Raw genomic sequence first — 17,908 nt, forward strand, 5'->3', positions numbered from 1 at the left:
CTGGGCTGGGGGGCTGCCCCATGGCGCTCCCCGTGCTTTCCTCAGTGCCGCAGCCATGCCCGGCGGGTGCCCGGTGCCAGGGGCGCGTGGGGGAGGGGAGAAGCCGGGTGTATTTGGAGACCCAGCGCCTGCCCTGTTGTTGGGGGGCAGTGTCATGACATGGGCAGCAAGGGGGTGGCGGGGGCAGAGGGCCAGGCTGGGAGTCGGGCCGGGCCATTTACCTGCTGCCCCGTCACTGGCAGTGGCGGCTTGGGCCCCTCGGAGGAAGGTGGAAGATCTGGGCATTGGCAGACATGGGGCAATTTGACTGCCCCCGCAGGTCACACCCCGCCCCCGGCAGCATGGCTCACACTGTGGAGGAGGGTTGTCTCGTCCCAGGGCTGCTATTTACAGAAATAGCCCCCCCACTCCCTGTGGCTCTTGTTCCGGGCCAGACCTCAATGGCTTCCTGTGGCGGTGAGTTCCGCAGGCTAACGGCAGGGCTGGGGACAGGTGTTTCCTTTGCTCGGTTTCCAAAGCCTCAGCTTGGTGGGTTGCTTCCTGGCCCCTGGTGCTCAGCCAGCAGCTCCTCCACACCCTTGGCCCGGCCTCCCCCCGCCCCTGGGCTTCCCTCGGCTCTGGCCCCCTTCCCACCTAGAGGGCTGGAGCCGGCCCCAGGTGAACTGGCCACACGCCAGGGCTGGATCCCTTTGCTGGGGCCCCGGAGCCATCCCAAGGCCCAGCAGAGGCTGGTCCGAGCGCTGCAGCCTGCCCCCCGGGCCGGGCGGGCGCACACTGGAGTCAGCCTCTCCCTTGAGCCTGGGGTGACTGGCCCTGGCCCCTGGCCCCCTGCCGGGCCAAGGGAGCAGCCTGGCTCAGCCCATGGCGTTTCCTGCCCGGTGCCCACGGACCCCTTCCTGCAGCCACGGCCTGGGGCAGGGAACGGGCAGCGCCAGCCGCCGGGCGTGTCTGAGCACCGCCCCGGTGCAGCCAGGCCTGAGCGCCCCTGCTGGGCAGCGTGTGCTGCCGGCCGCCCAGCACCGTGCCTGTGAAATCGGCCCCGCCGGGTTTCCGGCCCCCTGCTGAGGCGGGAGGCCTAGAGCCGTGGCCGGCTCCCCAGGCGGGGTGGGTCCGGTGCCAGGCTGGGGCAGAAAGGGGCCTAGAGGCAGGGCCAGGCCAGTGCTGGCAACACTCCCAGCTCTGCCGGCCAGGCCCAGGGCTCTGCTGTCCTCCCGGCACCTCCCGCCGGGTCCCCTGGCCTCCCAGGCCGGTCACTCAGGCAGGGCGGGGGCCTCCCCTCCCGGCTCCTGGGACTGCCCTGCGCCTTGGAGAGCCGCCCGGGCCAGGGGCTCAGCCCCTCCTCCGCCCCACGGCTGCTGGGCCAAGGCAGGGAGACGAGGGCCCTGCTGCCCCATCCCTCCACCCAGGGCAGCCCCTCAGTCCCTGCGCCTCTCCCAGCAGGGCCAGGAGCTGCGCACGCTGTGAAACCCGCTGCTGGAGCCTCTGGGCCCTGGCACTTCTGTCACCCCACACCTTTGACTGGGCTCCCCTCTGTGCCGCAGCGCCCCCCTCGCCACCCCGCCCCCTGGCAGCGCCCCCCTCGCCACGCCCACCCCCTGGCAGCGCCCCCCTCGCCACGCCCACCCCCTGGCAGCGCCCCCCTCGCCACCCCGCCCCCTGGCAGCGCCCCCCTCGCCACCCCGCCCCCCTGGCAGCGCCCCCTCGCCACCCCGACCCCCCTGGCAGCGCCCCCCTCGCCACCCCGCCCCCCTGGCAGCGCCCCCCTCGCCACCCCGCCCCCTGGCAGCGCCCCCCTCGCCACCCCCACCCCCCTGGCAGCGCCCCCTCGCCACCCTGCGCCCCCTCGCCACCCTGCGCCCCCTCGTCACCCTGACCCCCCTGGCAGCGCCCCCCTCGCCACCCCCACCCCGCTGGCAGCGCCCCCTCGCCACCCCCACCCCCCTGGCAGCGCCCCCTCGCCACCCTGTGCCCCCTCATCACCCTGACCCCCCTGGCAGCGCCCCCCTCGCCACCCCGACCCCGCTGGCAGCGCCCCCTCGCCACCCCCACCCCCCTGGCAGCGCCCCCCTCGCCACCCCCACCCCGCTGGCAGCGCCCCCTCGCCACCCCCACCCCCCTGGCAGCGCCCCCTCGCCACCCTGTGCCCCCTCGTCACCCTGACCCCCCTGGCAGCGCCCCCCTCGCCACCCCGCCCCCCTGGCAGCGCCCCCTCGCCACCCCGCCCCCCTGGCAGCGCCCCCCTCGCCACCCCGCGCCCCGACCCCCCTGGCAGCGCCCCCCTCGCCACCCCGACCCCCCTGGCTGTGCCCCCTCGCCACCCCGTGCCCCCTCGTCACCCCGACCCCCCTGGCAGCGCCCCCCTCGCCACCCCCGCCCCCCTGGCAGCGCCCCCCTCGCCACCCCCACCCCGCTGGCAGCACCCCCTCGCCACCCCCACCCCCCTGGCAGCGCCCCCTCGCCACCCTGCGCCCCCTCGCCACCCTGCGCCCCCTCGTCACCCTGACCCCCCTGGCAGCGCCCCCCTCGCCACCCCCACCCCGCTGGCAGCGCCCCCTCGCCACCCCCACCCCCCTGGCAGCGCCCCCTCGCCTCCCTGTGCCCCCTCGTCACCCTGACCCCCCTGGCAGCGCCCCCCTCGCCACCCCGACCCCGCTGGCAGCGCCCCCCTCGCTCCCCCTCGCCCCCTGGCAGCGCCGCCCTCGCCATCCCGACCCCGCTGGCAGCGCTGCCCTTGCCATCCCACCGCCCCCGGCAGTGCCCCCTGTGACGTAGTGGGGGTACCTGGCTGGTTTCTAGGCTGCTGGCTCTGGGGTAACCCCCACTGGCTGCCGTGGGTACCACGACCCAGCAAAACAGGATGAGTCACTATGCAAAGGGTCTCTCAACCTGTCCAACCAGCCACCCCCCATGGAGAGGGACAAAGGGAGGTGGATGCTGCCTTGGCTGGGGGGCAGGGCTGGAAGGGAGTTAGTTAGTTCCTGGCTGGAAAGCAGGGGAGAAGGAGCTGGGGAGGGGGGCTGGGACTTCCCTATCTCAAGGGGGGCACTGAGGCATCCTAGCCCAGTTCCTGTGACCAGACTACATCTGTGCTGCGCTGTGCTGGAGGAGCAATAAACCACCCTCAATTCCACTGGCTGGGGGAGTCTGTTTGTGCCATTTCGGGGTGCAGGAGACGGGGGACCCCCAACACGCCGTCACACTGGTGTCAGAAGTGGGATGCACTGCACCCCGTGGATGGAGCTTCCAGCGGCAAGCGACAAGGCGCCGTAGAAGCAAGAGCCCTGGAGCCAGGCGTGCTGGAGACAGAGTGAAGCGGTTCCTGGGAATCGTGGGGCGCTGCAGCACTAGACTGGTGAGTCTGCACCGAGGGGCCCAGCGGGCAGATGGCCTACGCCCGACTCTTGAAGGCAGAGCTGGTGGGGCTGTGCAGAGAGAGGGGCTTGCCTGTGCAGAAAGCAACCAAGGCCCAGCTGATTGCCCAGCTGGAAGAGAATGACCAGCCACAGGGCCAGGATTTGCAACCCACCCTGAGCCCCCAAAACTCCCCCCCTTGTCACATTGACCAGTAACATCCGGGCACTGAGCCCCCCCCCCGTGTGCAACCCCCCCTCTGAGCCCCCAAAACTCCCCCCCTTGTCACATTGACCAGTAACATCCGGGCACTGAGCCCCCCCCCGTGTGCAACCCCCCCTGAGCCCCCAAAACTCCCCCCCTTGTCACATTGACCAGTAACATCCGGGCACTGAGCCCCCCCCCGTGTGCAACCCCCCCCCTGAACCCCCAAAACTCCCCCCCTTGTCACATTGACCAGTAACATCCGGGCACTGAGCCCCCCCCCGTGTGCAACCCCCCCTCTGAGCCCCCAAAACTCCCCCCCTTGTCACATTGACCAGTAACATCCGGGCACTGAGCCCCCCCCCCGTGTGCAACCCCCCCTGACCCTCCAAATCTCCCCCCTTGCTCACATCTCTGCCCCCTTCGAGACTGAACTGAGCTGCGCCGAGACCTGCCGCCACCTCGTCCGACTCCAGTCCCGCCTGGAAGGACCACGGCAGAGCCGAAGATGCTGGTGCCGAGTGTCGGGGCCTTGTCTGGGACCCGACTGGCGCCGAGGAGGCCTGGAAAGGGAGCAGCGTCTCGGACTCCTAGATCTTGACCTGGACCTGGAGCCCCACCTCTGCGCCGAATGCCGGAGCCTTGGAGCCGGCGTCTCTCGCCACGCTGGTGCCGGGGCCCCACGGAAGAGGAAGAGCCGCCCCGGCACCGCTCCGTGGACTGGCCAGCGGAGCACAGGTGGCTTCCCCCTGCGTGGTGCGGGCCCGGTGGCCGGTCCCACGCCGCAGACTCCATCGTCCTGGCCACGTCCGAGGGGCCCCCGGCGACCGGGAGGTCAAGACCCGCCCGGGCTGGTTCAGCCTGCAGGGGAGAGGAGCGAGGGGGGATTTGAGAGCAGCCTGCAGCGCCCTGCTGGGGGGTCCAGAGAGGCTGTTCGGGGGGGTGGCAAATGGCGGAACGAGCAGCGATGGGTTCAAGTTGCGGGGGGGCTGGGTCGGAGATTAGAACAGGCTGTGCCATTGTGAGGGTGGGACGCGCTGCCTGGGCTCCCTAGGGAGGGGTCTCCGAGAGGGGAGACAGAGGAGGGAGGGAGGGAGGGGGACACCTGGCTGGGGGCAGGGCCTGGGCAGTTTTCTGGCTAGGAACCACGAAGGGAACAGACTAAGCTGAGGGGGCGACGGACCCTCCCCCAAGGGGGCTGGGAGGCCTGCAAGCCGTAGCCCATCTAGGGCAGGGGCCAGCCCAGCGGAGCTGCGGTGGCTGGAGATCCAGCTGCGGATGAAGGAATTGGAAGTAGAAGATCGAGAGAGGGACCGGCAGGACCGAGAGAGGCAGCGGCAGCATGAGCTGGCCATGGCAGAGCGGAGAACCTGCGGGGCACCGGCTGCGCCAAGTGCGGATGGGCCCCAGGGTCCCGGGACTGTCAGACGCTTGGAGAGGCTCGTGGTGGCCCAGTTGAAGGACATGGGCGACATAGACGGGTTCCTCAGCTCCTTTGAGAGGGCCTGTGGACTGCAACGGGTTCCCCCAGCTGACTGGCTGCAGGAGCTCATCCCCGCACTGAACCAGGAGGCGGCCGGAGTGCTCAGTCAGCTGGAGGACCTACAGCCAGGGGATTACAGCCGAGTCAAGGAGGCCCTGCTGCACAAGTTCGGGCTGACCCCCGAGATGTACAGGAAGAAGTTCCGGGGGGTACAGAAAGGGCCACGGGAGACCTATGTGGATCTGGCCTCCCGCCTGGCGCAATACGGCCGCAAGTGGGTGTCTGGAGTCGGAGCCCAGACCGCAGAGGAGCTGCTCAAGCTGGTCATGATGGAGCAGTTCTATGAAGCGTGCTGTGACGGCGCGTTGGGGGTCCCCCGTCTCCTGCACCCCGAAATGGCACAAACAGACTCCACCAGCCAGTGGAATTGAGGGTGGTTTATTGCTCCTCCACGATACAGCATAGCACAGATGTAATCTGGTTACAGGAACTGGGGCTAAGAGGCCTCAGTGCCCCCTTGAGATAGGGGAGTCCCAGCCCCCTCCCCAGCTCCTTCTTCCCTGCTTTCCAGACAGGAACTAACTCCCCCTCTCCAAGCCCTGCCCCCAGCCAGGGCAGCATTCCACCTCCCTTTGTTTCTCCCCATGGGAGACCCCCAGGAGGCCAGGAGGCTGGCGGATGAGTTCATGGAGAGCCGGTCCGGGTGTGAACGGGAGTCCCGGAGAGAAAGGGAATCGCGCAGAGACCGGATCTCGGCTGAGCGACGGAGAGAGGCACCTCCGAGGTGAGCCCCAGGGACCAGGACCAGTCATCGATACCCCAGAAAACCAGCCAGGGCCTGGGCGGAGCCGACCCAAAAGGGCCCGCAGAACCTAACTTGCCATCGCTGTGGGCAACGAGGCCACAAGAGGGCTCAATGCACCAGGCGCAAGAACAGGTCCCATGACCTGGACCGTTCCAGGGTTAACAGGCTGGGGCGGGAGGAAGGGCCGGCTGCCCAGAGGCAGGGGCTGGCCGGCAAACCTCAGCTCAGAGTGGAGGGAAGGATGCTCAGTGCACCTCCCCTGGGAGGTCTGACCCTTGGGAGGAGGATTTCTCTGTATATCGGGTGGGGCAGGACGGCCCCTGCGGCGGGACTGCCTCGTACCCCTGGAGGTGGATGGTAGGAAGGTGACGCTGGCCCGACCCGGCATAGTGGCCCCAGACCGTATGCTACCCGACACTCAGCTGACACTGAGGGGCATAGACGGCACCCCCTTTAAGGTACCCGTAGCCAGAGTGCATCTGAAATGGGAGGCCAAGGAGGGCCTCAAGGAAGTGGGGGTGCACCCGCACTTACCCACCGAGGTGCTGATGGGGGTGACCTAGAGGAGTGGCCAGACGGACCCCACAGGACGCTGGTCACCACCCGTAGCCAGAGCAAGCGAGGGGCTGGCGGCCCAGAACTCATAAGAACATAAGAACGGCCGTTCTGGGTCAGACCAAAGGTCCATCTAGCCCAGTAGCCTGTCTGCTGACAGCAGCCAACACCAGGTACCCCAGAGGAGATGGACCGAAGACAATGATCAAGCGATTTGTCTCCTGCCATCCCTCCCCAGCCTCTGACAGACAGAGGCCAAGGACACCATTTTATCCCCTGGCTAATAGCCTTTTATGGACCTAACCTCCATGAAATTATCTAGCTTCTCTTTAAACTCTATTATAGTCCTAGCCTTCACAGCCTCCTCTGGCAGGGAGTTCCACAGGTTGACTACACGCTGTGTGAAGAAGAACTTTCTTTTATTAGTTTTTAACCTGCTACCCATTAATTTCATTTGGTGTCCTCTAGTTCTTCTATTTAGGGAACTAATAAATAACTTTTCTTTATCAGCCCTCTCCACACCACTCATGATTTTATAGACCTCTATCCTATCCCCCCTCAGTCTCCTCTTTTCTAAACTGAAAAGTCCCAGTCGCTTTAACCTCTCCTCATATGGGACCCGTTCCAAACCCCTAATCATTCTAGTTGCCCTTTTCTGAACCCTTTCCAAGGCCAAAATATCTTTTTTGAGGTGAGGAGACCACATCTGTACACAGTATTCAAGATGCGGGCGTACCATAGTTTTATACAGGGGCAGTAAGATAGTCTGGGTCTTATTTTCTATCCCTTTCTTAATAATTCCTAGCATCCTATTTGCCTTTTTGACCACCGCTGCACACTGCGTGGAAGTTTTCAGAGAACTGTCCACGATAACTCCAAGATCTCTTTCCTGATTTGTTGTAGCCAAATTAGCCCCCATCATACTGTACGTATAGTTGGGGTTATTTTTCCCAATGTGCATTACTTTACACTTAGCCACATTAAATTTCATTTGCCATTTTGTTGCCCAATCACTAAGTTTGGTGAGATCTTGGGAGTCCCTCACAGTCTGCTTCTGTCTTGACTATCCTAAACAGTTTTGTATCATCTGCAAACTTTACTACCTCACTGCTTACCCCTTTCTCCAGATCATTTATGAATAAGTTGAAAAGGATTGGTCCCAGGACTGACCCTTGGGGGACACCACTAGTTACCCCTCTCCATTCTGAAAATTTACCATTTATTCCTACCCTTTGTTTCCTGTCTTTTAAACAGTTCTCAATCCAAAAAAGGACCTTCCCTCTTATCCCATGGCCATGTAATTTACACAAGAGCCTTTGCTGAGGGACCTTGTCAAAGGCTTTCTGAAAATCCAAGTATACTATATCTACTGGATCCCCCTTGTCCGCATGTTTGTTAACCCCTTCAAGGAACTCTAATAGATTAGTAAGACAGGATTTCCCTTTACAGAAACCATGTTGACTTTTGTCCAACAAATTATGTTCTTCTACAATCTTCACAATTTTATTCTTTACTATTGTTTCAACTAATTTGCCCGGTACTGAAGTTAGACTTACCGGTCTGTAATTGCCAGGATCGCCTCTACAGCCCTTTTTAAATATTGGCGTAACATTGGCTACCTGCCAGTCAGTACAGAAGCCGATTTAAAGGATAGGTTACAAACCACAGATAATAGCTCAGCAATTTCCCATTTGAGTTTTTAGAACCCTTGGATGAATGCCATCTGGTGCCGGAGATTTGTTAACATTAAGTTTTTCTATTTGTTCTAAAACCTCCTCTAATGACACTTCAATCCGGGACAGTTCCTCAGATTCATCACCCACAAAGGACGGTGCGGATTCGGGAATCTCCCCAACGTCCTCAGCCGTGAGGACTGAAGCAAAGAAATGATTTAGTTTCTCCGCAATGGATTTATCGTCCTTGATTGCTCCTTTTTTAGCTCAATCATCTAGGGGACCCACAGGTTTTTTAGCAGGCTTCCTGCTTCTAATGTACTTAAAAAACATTTTGTTATTTCTTTTTGAGTTTTTGGCTAGCTGTTCCTCAAAATCTTTTTTTGCTTTTCTTATTACATTTTTACACTTGATTTGACAGTGTTTATGTTCCTTTCTATTTATCTCACTAGGATTGGACTTCCACTTATTAAAAGATACCTTTTTGTCCCTCACTGCTTCTTTTACATGGTGGTTAAGCCACAGTGACTCTTTTTTAGGTCTCTTGCTATGTTTTTTAATTTGGGGTGTACATTTAAATTGGGCCTCTATTATGGGGTCCTTAAAACTCGAGGAGGTTCCCCAACAGGGGGCCCAGGGCCCTATCCCAGCAGACATGGAGTTGGACCTAGGCAGTGGGGGGAACCACGCCCCTGTCCCAGCCCCAGCCACTGAATTCCAGGCGGAGGTGCGAGCGGATCCCTCCTTACAGTCCCTGAGGGACCGGGCTGACCTGGGTGCAGCTCAACCCCTAGGAGGAGATGGCCAGGAGAAGTTCCAGTGGGAGAGGGGATTTCTGTACCGGGAATGGCTTCCCCCTGGGAAGAAAGGGGAGTGGGGGCTCCAGCGGCAGCTGGTGGTCCCCCAAAGGTATCGCCGCAAGCTGCTATACCTGGCCCATGACATCCCGTTCTCGGAACACCAGGATATCCGGCGCACGCGGCTGAGGCTGCTCCAAAACTTCTCCTGGCCGGGGATGTTTGCAGCTGTCCAGCGGTACTGCCGGTCCTGCGACCCCTGCCAGCGAGTGGGGAAGGCCCAAGACAGGAGGAAAGCTGCGTTGAGACCCCTGCCCATCATAGAGGAGCCTTTCCAGAAGGTGATGATGGATATTGTGGGGCCCTTCAAGAGAGTGACCCAGACGGGGAAGAAATACATCCTGGTGGTGGTGGACTTTGCCACCTGCTACCCCGAGGCCATGGCCAACGGGCTGGTGGAGAGGTTCAATGGGACTCTGGAACAGATGCTATGGACCTTTATGCACAAACACCCGCAGGACTGGGACAAGTACCTACCCCACCTGCTGTTTGCGTACAGGGAAGTGCCCCAGGAGTCCACGGGGTTCTCGCCGTTCGAGCTGTTATATGGGAGGCGAGTGAGGGGCCCCCTGGACTTATTGAAAGACGAGTGGGAGGGGAAGGTCTCCCCGGAGGGTGAGCCGGTCGTGGAATACGTCCTGACGTTCCGGGAAAGACTTGCCGAGCTCATGGGCCTGGCCAGAGGGAACCTGAGCAGGGCCCAGAGGAAGCAGAAGGTCTGGTACGACCTCAATGCACGGGCCCGCGCCTACGCTACCGGGGACCAGGTGATGGTCCTGATCCCCATGCGGAAGAACAAGCTGCAAGCCGCCTGGGACGGCCCCTTCAAGGTGGTTAAGCAGCTGAACGAGGTGAACTACGTGGTGGAGCTGACGGGCCGGACGCGCGGCCAGCGGGTACAGGCAGTCCCCGGGTTACGTACACGATAGGGACTGTAGGTTTGTTCTTAAGTTGAATCTGTATGTAAGTCGGAACTGGCGTCCAGATTCAGACACTGCTGAAACTGACCGCCAGTTCTGACTTACATACAGAATCAACTTAAGAACCCCAGGCGTCCCCAAGTCAGCTGCTGCTGAAACTGATCAGCGGCTGATTCCAGGAAGCCCGGGGCAGAGCAACTCTGCCTGGGGCTTCCTGTAGTCAGCGTTGGCCAGTTTCAGCAGAAGCTGACTTGGGGACGCCTGGGGCAGAGCAGCTGGGGTGCTACTGGACCAACCCAGCAGCACCCCATCTGCTCTGCCCCAGACGTCCTGATTCAGCCGCTGCTGAAACTGACCAGCAGCAGCTGAATCAGGACCTGGGGCAGAGCAGCTGGGGTGCTGCCGGGTTGGTCCAGTAGTGCCCACGGGCGCTGCAGGACCAATCGGCAGCGCCCCAGCTGCTCTGCCCCAGAGTCCAAAACAAAAGCCTGGTCTGCTGGGGGGGGGGAGCACACTAGCTGCGCCCCCCCCCCCCCCCAGCAGACCAGGGACACGGGGAGCAGAGCCGCAGCGGCAGCGGGGTGCCGCGCCTCTGAGGCTTTGCTCTGGCAAAGCCTCTGAGGCGCGGGACCCCCTGCGGCTGCGGCTTCAGTCAGGGTGCCTGTGGTCTGCTGGGGACCGTCCCCAGCAGACCACAGGCACCGGGTCTCATGCGGCAGCAGCGGGGGTTCCCGCGCTTCTGAGGCTTTGCTCTGGCAAAGCCTCAGAAGCGCGGGAACCCGCCCGGTGCCCCTGGTCTGCTGGAGACGGTCTCCAGCAGACCAGGGGCACCGGAGCAGCTTACGAACGGGGCTTTCTCGCCCCGACTTCCGGGGCGAGAAAGCTCCGTTCGTAAGTGCGGATCCGACGTAAGTCGGATCCGCGTAAGTCGGGGACTGCCTGTATATCATGTTAACATGATGAAGCCATACTGGGACAGGGAGAACTTGTTGCTGGCCGTGTGTAAGCCCTGGGAGGAGCAGGGGGAGGATCCCCTGGTGGGCCTGTTCCCTGGGACCGGAGAGGACTCTTCGCTGGAGTCAATTTCCCTCTCGGACCAGCTCACCCCGGCCCAGCAGGCCGAGATCCGGGAGGTGCTGCGCTCCCACCAGCAGCTGTTCTCCAACAAGCCGGGTCTCACCAACCTGGCTGTACACCGGGTGCAGACGGGCACTCACCCCCCGGTGCACTGCTCCCCATTCAGGGTCACAGGGAAAACAGCCCAGGACCTGGAGAGAGAGGTCCAGGACATGTTGGCCCTGGGGGTGATCCAGCCGTCCTCCAGCCCCTGGGCCTCTCCCGTGGTGCTGGTTCCCAAGAAGGACGGGTCGATCCGGTTCTGCGTGGACTACCGGAAGCTCAACGCCGTCACGGTGTCCGACGCCTACCCGATGCCAAGGCCCGACGAGCTCCTGGACAAGCTGGGGGGAGCTCGCTATCTCACCACCCTGGACCTCACCAAGGGCTACTGGCAGGTGCCGCTAGACCAGGAGGCCAGACTGAAATCGGCTTTCATCACGCCGCTGGGGCTCTATGAGTTCCTGGTCCTACCCTTTGGCCTCAAAGGGGCGCCGGCCACCTTCCAGCGCCTGGTGGACCAGCTGCTGAGGGGAATGGAGAACTGTGCCCTAGCGTACATAGATGACATCTGCGTCTTCAGCCAGTCCTGGGAGGACCACGTGGCCCACGTCAGCCAGGTACTGGATCGGCTGAGGGAGGCTGGGCTGACCGTAAAGGCTGGGAAGTGCAAGGTCGGGATGGCCGAAGTGTCCTACCTGGGCCATAAGGTGGGGAGCGGCTGCTTGAAGCCAGAGCCGGCCAAAGTGGAGGCCATCCGGGACTGGCCTGTGCCCCAGCCCAAGAAGCAGGTCCAGGCTTTCATTGGGATGGCGGGGTACTACCGGAGGTTTGTGCCCAACTTCAGCTCCATCGCTGCCCCGATCACAGAGCTGTGCAGGAAGGGGGGGCCCGACAGGGTGGTCTGGACGGAGCAGTGCCAGAGGGCTCTCTGTGCCCTGAAGGGAGCCCTGGCCAAGGCCCCAGTGCTGGTAAACCCAGACTTCGACAAGCCCTTTATCGTGTTTACTGACGCCTCGGACACCGGGCTGGGGGCGGTGCTGATGCAGGCGGACGAGAAAGGGGAACGTCACCCCATCGTGTACCTGAGCAGGAAGCTGCTGCCCCGGGAGCGGAGCTACGCGACCGTAGAGAGGGAATGCCTGGCCATGGTGTGGGCCCTGCAAAAGCTGCAGCCGTACCTGTTTGGCCGGCGTTTCACGGTGTTCACCGACCACTGCCCCCTGACCTGGCTGCACCAGATGAAAGGGACCAACGCCAAGCTGCTGCGGTGGAGCCTGCTCCTGCAGGACTACGACATGGAAGTGATCCACGTCAAGGGGAGCGCCAACATCATCGCCGACGCGCTGTCCCGTGGGGGGGCCCGAACTTCCCTAGGTCACGAGTGGAGTGACCCTGCTCAGTTCGCTCTCGGAGGGGGGAGAACTGTGACGTAGTGGGGGTACTTGCTGGGCTGTGGTGACCTCTGCTGTCTGGTCATTATGCAAAGGGGGCTCCAAACCTGTCTGACCAGCTACCCCCCATGGAGAGGAGCAAAGGAAGGTGGATGCTGCCCTGGCTGGGGGCAGGGCTGGAGGAGAGGGAGTTAGTTTCTGTCTGGAATCATGGAGGAAGCAGCCTAAGCAAGGGGCTGGGATTTAGGGGCCCAGGCTCCCCCATCTCAAGGGGGGCTGAGGCATCCTAGCCCAGCTCTGTGACCAGATTCCATCTGTGCTGTGCTGTATCCTGGAGAGGCAATAAACTTCCTCTATTCCACCGGCTGGTGCAGTCTGTTTGTGCCATTTCAGGGTGCAGGAGATGGGGGACCCCCAACGCACCGTCACAGCCCCCCACCTGCATGAGGCCTGGCCCCACCCCACCCCTCCTCTTCCCCCAGGACCCCGCCCCGGCCAGGCGGGAGGTTGGCTCTGGGGGCAGGGGCGGGGGCTGCTCCCAGGAGAGGCTGCTGGGTGGACGCTGCCCATGGCTGCGCTGTCCGCCTGTGCAGGGCGCCCCTCAAGCTGGGGTTGAGTGGGAATGTCTCATAATCCTGTGTATGACCAGTGTGCCTGCCTCAGTTTCCCCAATGTGGGCAGCGGTTAGCTGGGTGGTGAGACAGGCTCGTTACAGGGCCCCGGGCGGGTGGGGGCCTGGCCCCATGCCCGTGGAGACTCAGACGACAATGGGTCTTTGATTGCCTGGGATTTGGCCAACTGCCCTCTGCAGGAGGCCGGCCGGGCACAAGCCGCTGGAGAGCTAAGGGCGAAGGAGGAGCCTGACTCCATTTGCCTGACAGGGACAAAAGGTGGGGGAAGGGCCAGGCAGGTTGTCAGTGGGGCAGGTGGAGTGTTAACAGGGCGGCTGGGAGCAGAGTAGGTCGGGTGTTAATGGGGTGGCCAGGAGCAGGGTAGGTGGGTTGTTATGGGGCAGTTGGATTGTCAGTAGGGTGGCTGGGAGGGGGCAGGTGGATTGTTATGGGGCGACCAGGTGAGGGACAGGCAGGTTGTTATGGAGCGGCTGGGGGGGCAGGTAGGTTGTTATGGGGGGGCTGAGTGCGGGTCGGCGGGTTTTGTGGAGAGGTTGGGGGGCAGGTAGGTTGTTATGGGGGGCACACAGGTTGTTATGGAGCGGCTGGGGGGGCAGGTAGGTTGTTATGGGGGGGCTGAGTGCGGGTCGGCGGGTTTTGTGGAGAGGTTGGGGGGCAGGTAGGTTGTTATGGGGGGCACACAGGTTGTTATGGAGCGGCTGGGGGGGCAGGTAGGTTGTTATGGGGGGGCTGAGTGCGGGTCGGCGGGTTTTGTGGAGAGGTTGGGGGGCAGGTAGGTTGTTATGGGGGGCACACAGGTTGTTATGGAGCGGCTGGGGGGGCAGGTAGGTTGTTATGGGGGGGCTGAGTGCGGGTCGGCGGGTGGTTGTGGAGAGGTTGGGGGGCAGGTAGGTTGTTATGGGGGGCACACAGGTTGTTATGGAGCGGCTGGGGGGGCAGGTAGGTTGTTATGGGGGGCACACAGGTTGTTATGGAGTGGCTGGGGGGGCAGGTAGGTTGATATGGGGGGTGGCTGAGTGTGGGGCCGGCGGGTTGTGGGGTTTGTGGGTGATTCCATTCCCCTGTGCGTGCGATGAAGCAGGGATTTTCGCTGAGTGTTGCACAAGGACTGTGGCTGATTCCGTCCCTCGTGTGCTGAGTGTGCAATGCAGCAGGGATTTTCTCAGCGCGTTGCACAAGGACACGGGGGCTGGGCTGGGGCCGGAGCAGGGCCAGAGGTGTAAAGGGGGACATTGGGGCACAGTGACCCTGCCCCTCCCTGTTCCCAGCTTGTCCTGGAGCAGCGACTCTGCAGGGGCTGGCGGGGTCGGGGCCGGGCGGGGCCGGGGGGAGGAAGTGTGGGAAATCGTGCAAGGTCGCTGGTCAGCGCAGCGTTTCCTGTTCCTCTTTCCCAGCTGGGGCCGTGCAGCGCCAGGGAACCCAGTGCACGGGGGGCTGGCCGGGGCTGCAGGCACAGGTGAGTCTTTCCGGGGTGCAACGGGCCCTTTGGCTCTGGCTCCCGCCCCCCCCGGCACCGCTGCCCCCTGCACTGGCTCCCGCCCCCCCCAGCATCGCTGCCCCCTGCTCTGGCTCCCGCCCCCCCCAGCACCGCTGCCCCCTGCACTGGCTCCCGCCCCCCCCAGCATCGCTGCCCCCTGCTCTGGCTCCCGCCCCCCCCAGCACCGCTGCCCCCTGCACTGGCTCCCGCCCCCCCCAGCACCGCTGCCCCCTGCACTGGATCCCCCCCCAGCACCGCTGCCCCCTGCATTGGCTCCCGCCCCCCCCCAGCATCGCTGCCCCCTGCTCTGGCTCCCGCCCCCCCCCAGCACCGCTGCCCCCTGCACTGGATCCCCCCCCAGCACCGCTGCCCCCTGCATTGGCTCCCGCCCCCCCCCAGCATCGCTGCCCCCTGCTCTGGCTCCCGCCCCCCCCCCAGCACCGCTGCCCCCTGCACTGGCTCCCGCCCCCCCCCAGCACCGCTGCCCCCTGCTCTGGCTCCCGCCCCCCCCAGCACCGCTGCCCCCTGCACTGGCTCCCGCCCCCCCCCAGCACCGCTGCCCCCTGCTCTGGCTCCCGCCCCCCCCAGCACCGCTGCCCCCTGCTCTGGCTCCCGCCCCCCCCCAGCACCGCTGCCCCCTGCTCTGGCTCCCGCCCCCCCCAGCACCGCTGCCCCCTGCACTGGCTCCCGCCCCCCCCCAGCACCGCTGCCCCCTGCTCTGGCTCCCGCCCCCCCCCAGCACCGCTGCCCCCTGCTCTGGCTCCCGCCCCCCCCAGCATCGCTGCCCCCTGCTCTGGCTCCCGCCCCCCCCCAGCACCGCTGCCCCCTGCTCTGGCTCCCGCCCCCCCCCCAGCACCGCTGCCCCCTGCTCTGGCTCCCGCCCCCCCCAGCATCGCTGCCCCCTGCTCTGGCTCCCGCCCCCCCCCCCAGCACCGCTGCCCCCTGCTCTGGCTCCTGGCCTTTCTCAAGCCCGAGCAACAAGTGCAGTGCTGGGCTCCCTCCTCTCCCTTCTGCCTGGCTGGAGCCCTCTCGGCTCCCTCCCCGGCGGCCAGAGCAGCTCAGTCCCCCCCGCTCAGTGCCCCCGCCCCTTGCCAGCTGCGCCTGCCGGGCCCCCTGCCCCTCTGCCCTGCACAGAGGGGCTTCCCCCCCCGACGGCAAATGTCTGTGCAGCTCTGACGGGCCCATGGCTCGGCCTCTGGCTGCCCCCCGGGTACCCCTGCACTGCCTCTCCCCTCGCCTGTCACTCCTGGGGGCTGCTCCCCCCCCGGGCCGGGTCCTGCCCCCCGGGCACCCCCTGCACTGCCTCTCCCCTCGCTGTCACTCCTGGGGGCTGCTCCCCCCCCCGGGCCGGGTCCTGCCCCCCGGGCACCCCCTGCACTGCCTCTCCCCTCGCCTGTCACTCCTGGGGGCTGCTCCCCCCCAGGGCCGGGTCCTGCCCCCCGGGCACCCCCTGCACTGCCTCTCCCCTCGCCTGTCACTCCTGGGGGCTGCTCCCCCCCCCGGGCTGGGTCCTGCCCCCCGGGCACCCCTGCACTGCCTCTCCCCTCGCTGTCACTCCTGGGGGCTGCTCCCCCCCCGGGCCGGGTCCTGCCCCCTGGGCACCCCCTGCACTGCCTCTCCCCTCGCTGTCACTCCTGGGGGCTGCTCCCCCCCCCGGGCCGGGTCCTGCCCCCCGGGCACCCCCTGCACTGCCTCTCCCCTCGCCTGTCACTCCTGGGGGCTGCTCCCCCCCCCGGGCCGGGTCCTGCCCCCCGGGCACCCCTGCACTGCCTCTCCCCTCGCTGTCACTCCTGGGGGCTGCTCCCCCCCCGGGCCGCGTCCTGCCCCCCGGGCACCCCCTGCACTGCCTCTCACCTCGCCGGTCACTCCTGGGGGCTGCTCCCCCCCCGGGCCGGGTCCTGCCCCCCGGGCACCCCCTGCACTGCCTCTCCCCTCGCTGTCACTCCTGGGGGCTGCTCCCCCCCAGGGCCGGGTCCTGCCCCCCGGGCACCCCCTGCACTGCCTCTCACCTCGCCGGTCACTCCTGGGGGCTGCTCCCCCCCCGGGCCGGGTCCTGCCCCCCGGGCACCCCCTGCACTGCCTCTCCCCTCGCTGTCACTCCTGGGGGCTGCTCCCCCCCCGGGCCGGGTCCTGCCCCCCGGGCACCCACTGCACTGCCTCTCCCCTCGCTGTCACTCCTGGGGGCTGCTCCCCCCCCGGGCCGGGTCCTGCCCCCCGGGCACCCACTGCACTGCCTCTCCCCTCGCCTGTCACTCCTGGGGGCTGCTCCCCCCCCCGGGCCGGGTCCTGCCCCCCGGGCACCCCTGCACTGCCTCTCCCCTCGCTGTCACTCCTGGGGGCTGCTCCCCCCCCCCCGGGCCGGGTCCTGCCCCCCGGGCACCCCTGCACTGCCTCTCCCCTCGCCTGTCACTCCTGGGGGCTGCTCCCCCCCCCCGGGCCGCGTCCTGCCCCCCGGGCACCCCCTGCACTGCCTCTCCCCTCGCCTGTCACTCCTGGGGGCTGCTCCCCCCCCCGGGCCGCGTCCTGCCCCCCGGGCACCCCCTGCACTGCCTCTCCCCTCGCCTGTCACTCCTGGGGGCTGCTCCCCCCCCGGGCCGGGTCCTGCCCCCTGGGGACCCCCTGCACTGCCTCTCCCCTCGCTGTCACTCCTGGGGGCTGCTCCCCCCCCCCCCGGGCCGGGTCCTGCCCCCCGGGCACCCCCTGCACTGCCTCTCCCCTTGCTGTCACTCCTGGGGGCTGCTCCCCGGGCACCCCCTGAACTGCCTCTCCCCTCGCTGTCACTCCTGGGGGCTTCTCCCCCCCAGGGCCGGGTCCTGCCCCCCGGGCACCCCCTGAACTGCCTCTCCCCTCGCCTGTCACTCCTGGGGGCTGCTCCCCCCCAGGGCCAGGTCCTGCCCCCCAGGCACCCCCTGAACTGCCTCTCCCCTCGCCTTTCACTCCTGGGGGCTTCTCCCCCCCAGGGCCGGGTCCTGCCCCCCAGGCACCCCCTGAACTGCCTCTCCCCTCGCCTGTCACTCCTGGGGGCTGCTCCCCCCCAGGGCCGGGTCCTGCCCCCCGGGTACACCTGCACTGCCTCTCCCCTCGCTGTCACTCCTGGGGGCTGCTCCCCCACCGGGCTGGGTCCTGCCCCCTGGGGACCCCCTGCACTGCCTCTCCCCTCGCCTGTCGCTCCTGGGGGCTGCTCCCCCCCCAGGGCCGGGTCCTGCCCCCCGGGCTTCCAGCCCTTCCCCCGCCTCTCGGCTCCCAGCTCCTCCTGCCCTGGAGGGCCCGGGACTGGAGCCCTTTGGCCCCGCGGAGGCAGGCGGGGGCCCCCCTGTCTCTGGCCTGGTGGCTCGGGGGAAGCAGCCCCCCACCATGAGGGGCTGGCTCTGGCGCTCAGCGAGTAGCAGCAGCACCAGAGTCTATTTCTGACCCCACCACTTCCTCCCTCCGAGCTGTGGG

General features: G+C 65.6%; 1 protein-coding gene across 1 annotated transcript in view; it reads left to right on the top strand.

Moving 5' to 3' along the window:
* The first annotated feature begins 13,695 nt into the window (after nt 1-13,695).
* The window catches only part of LOC142825993 (tyrosine-protein kinase Fes/Fps-like), a 54,394-nt gene continuing 50,181 nt past the window's right edge, over nt 13,696-17,908 (top strand). Inside the window, 2 exon segments of the mRNA XM_075918397.1 lie at nt 13,696-13,814; nt 14,385-14,446. Of these exon segments, the coding sequence (XP_075774512.1) occupies nt 13,711-13,814; nt 14,385-14,446 (166 nt within the window). The 5' untranslated portion in view covers nt 13,696-13,710.

This window comes from Pelodiscus sinensis, unplaced genomic scaffold (assembly GCF_049634645.1).
Source record: "Pelodiscus sinensis isolate JC-2024 unplaced genomic scaffold, ASM4963464v1 ctg127, whole genome shotgun sequence".
Taxonomy (NCBI): domain Eukaryota; kingdom Metazoa; phylum Chordata; order Testudines; family Trionychidae; genus Pelodiscus; species Pelodiscus sinensis.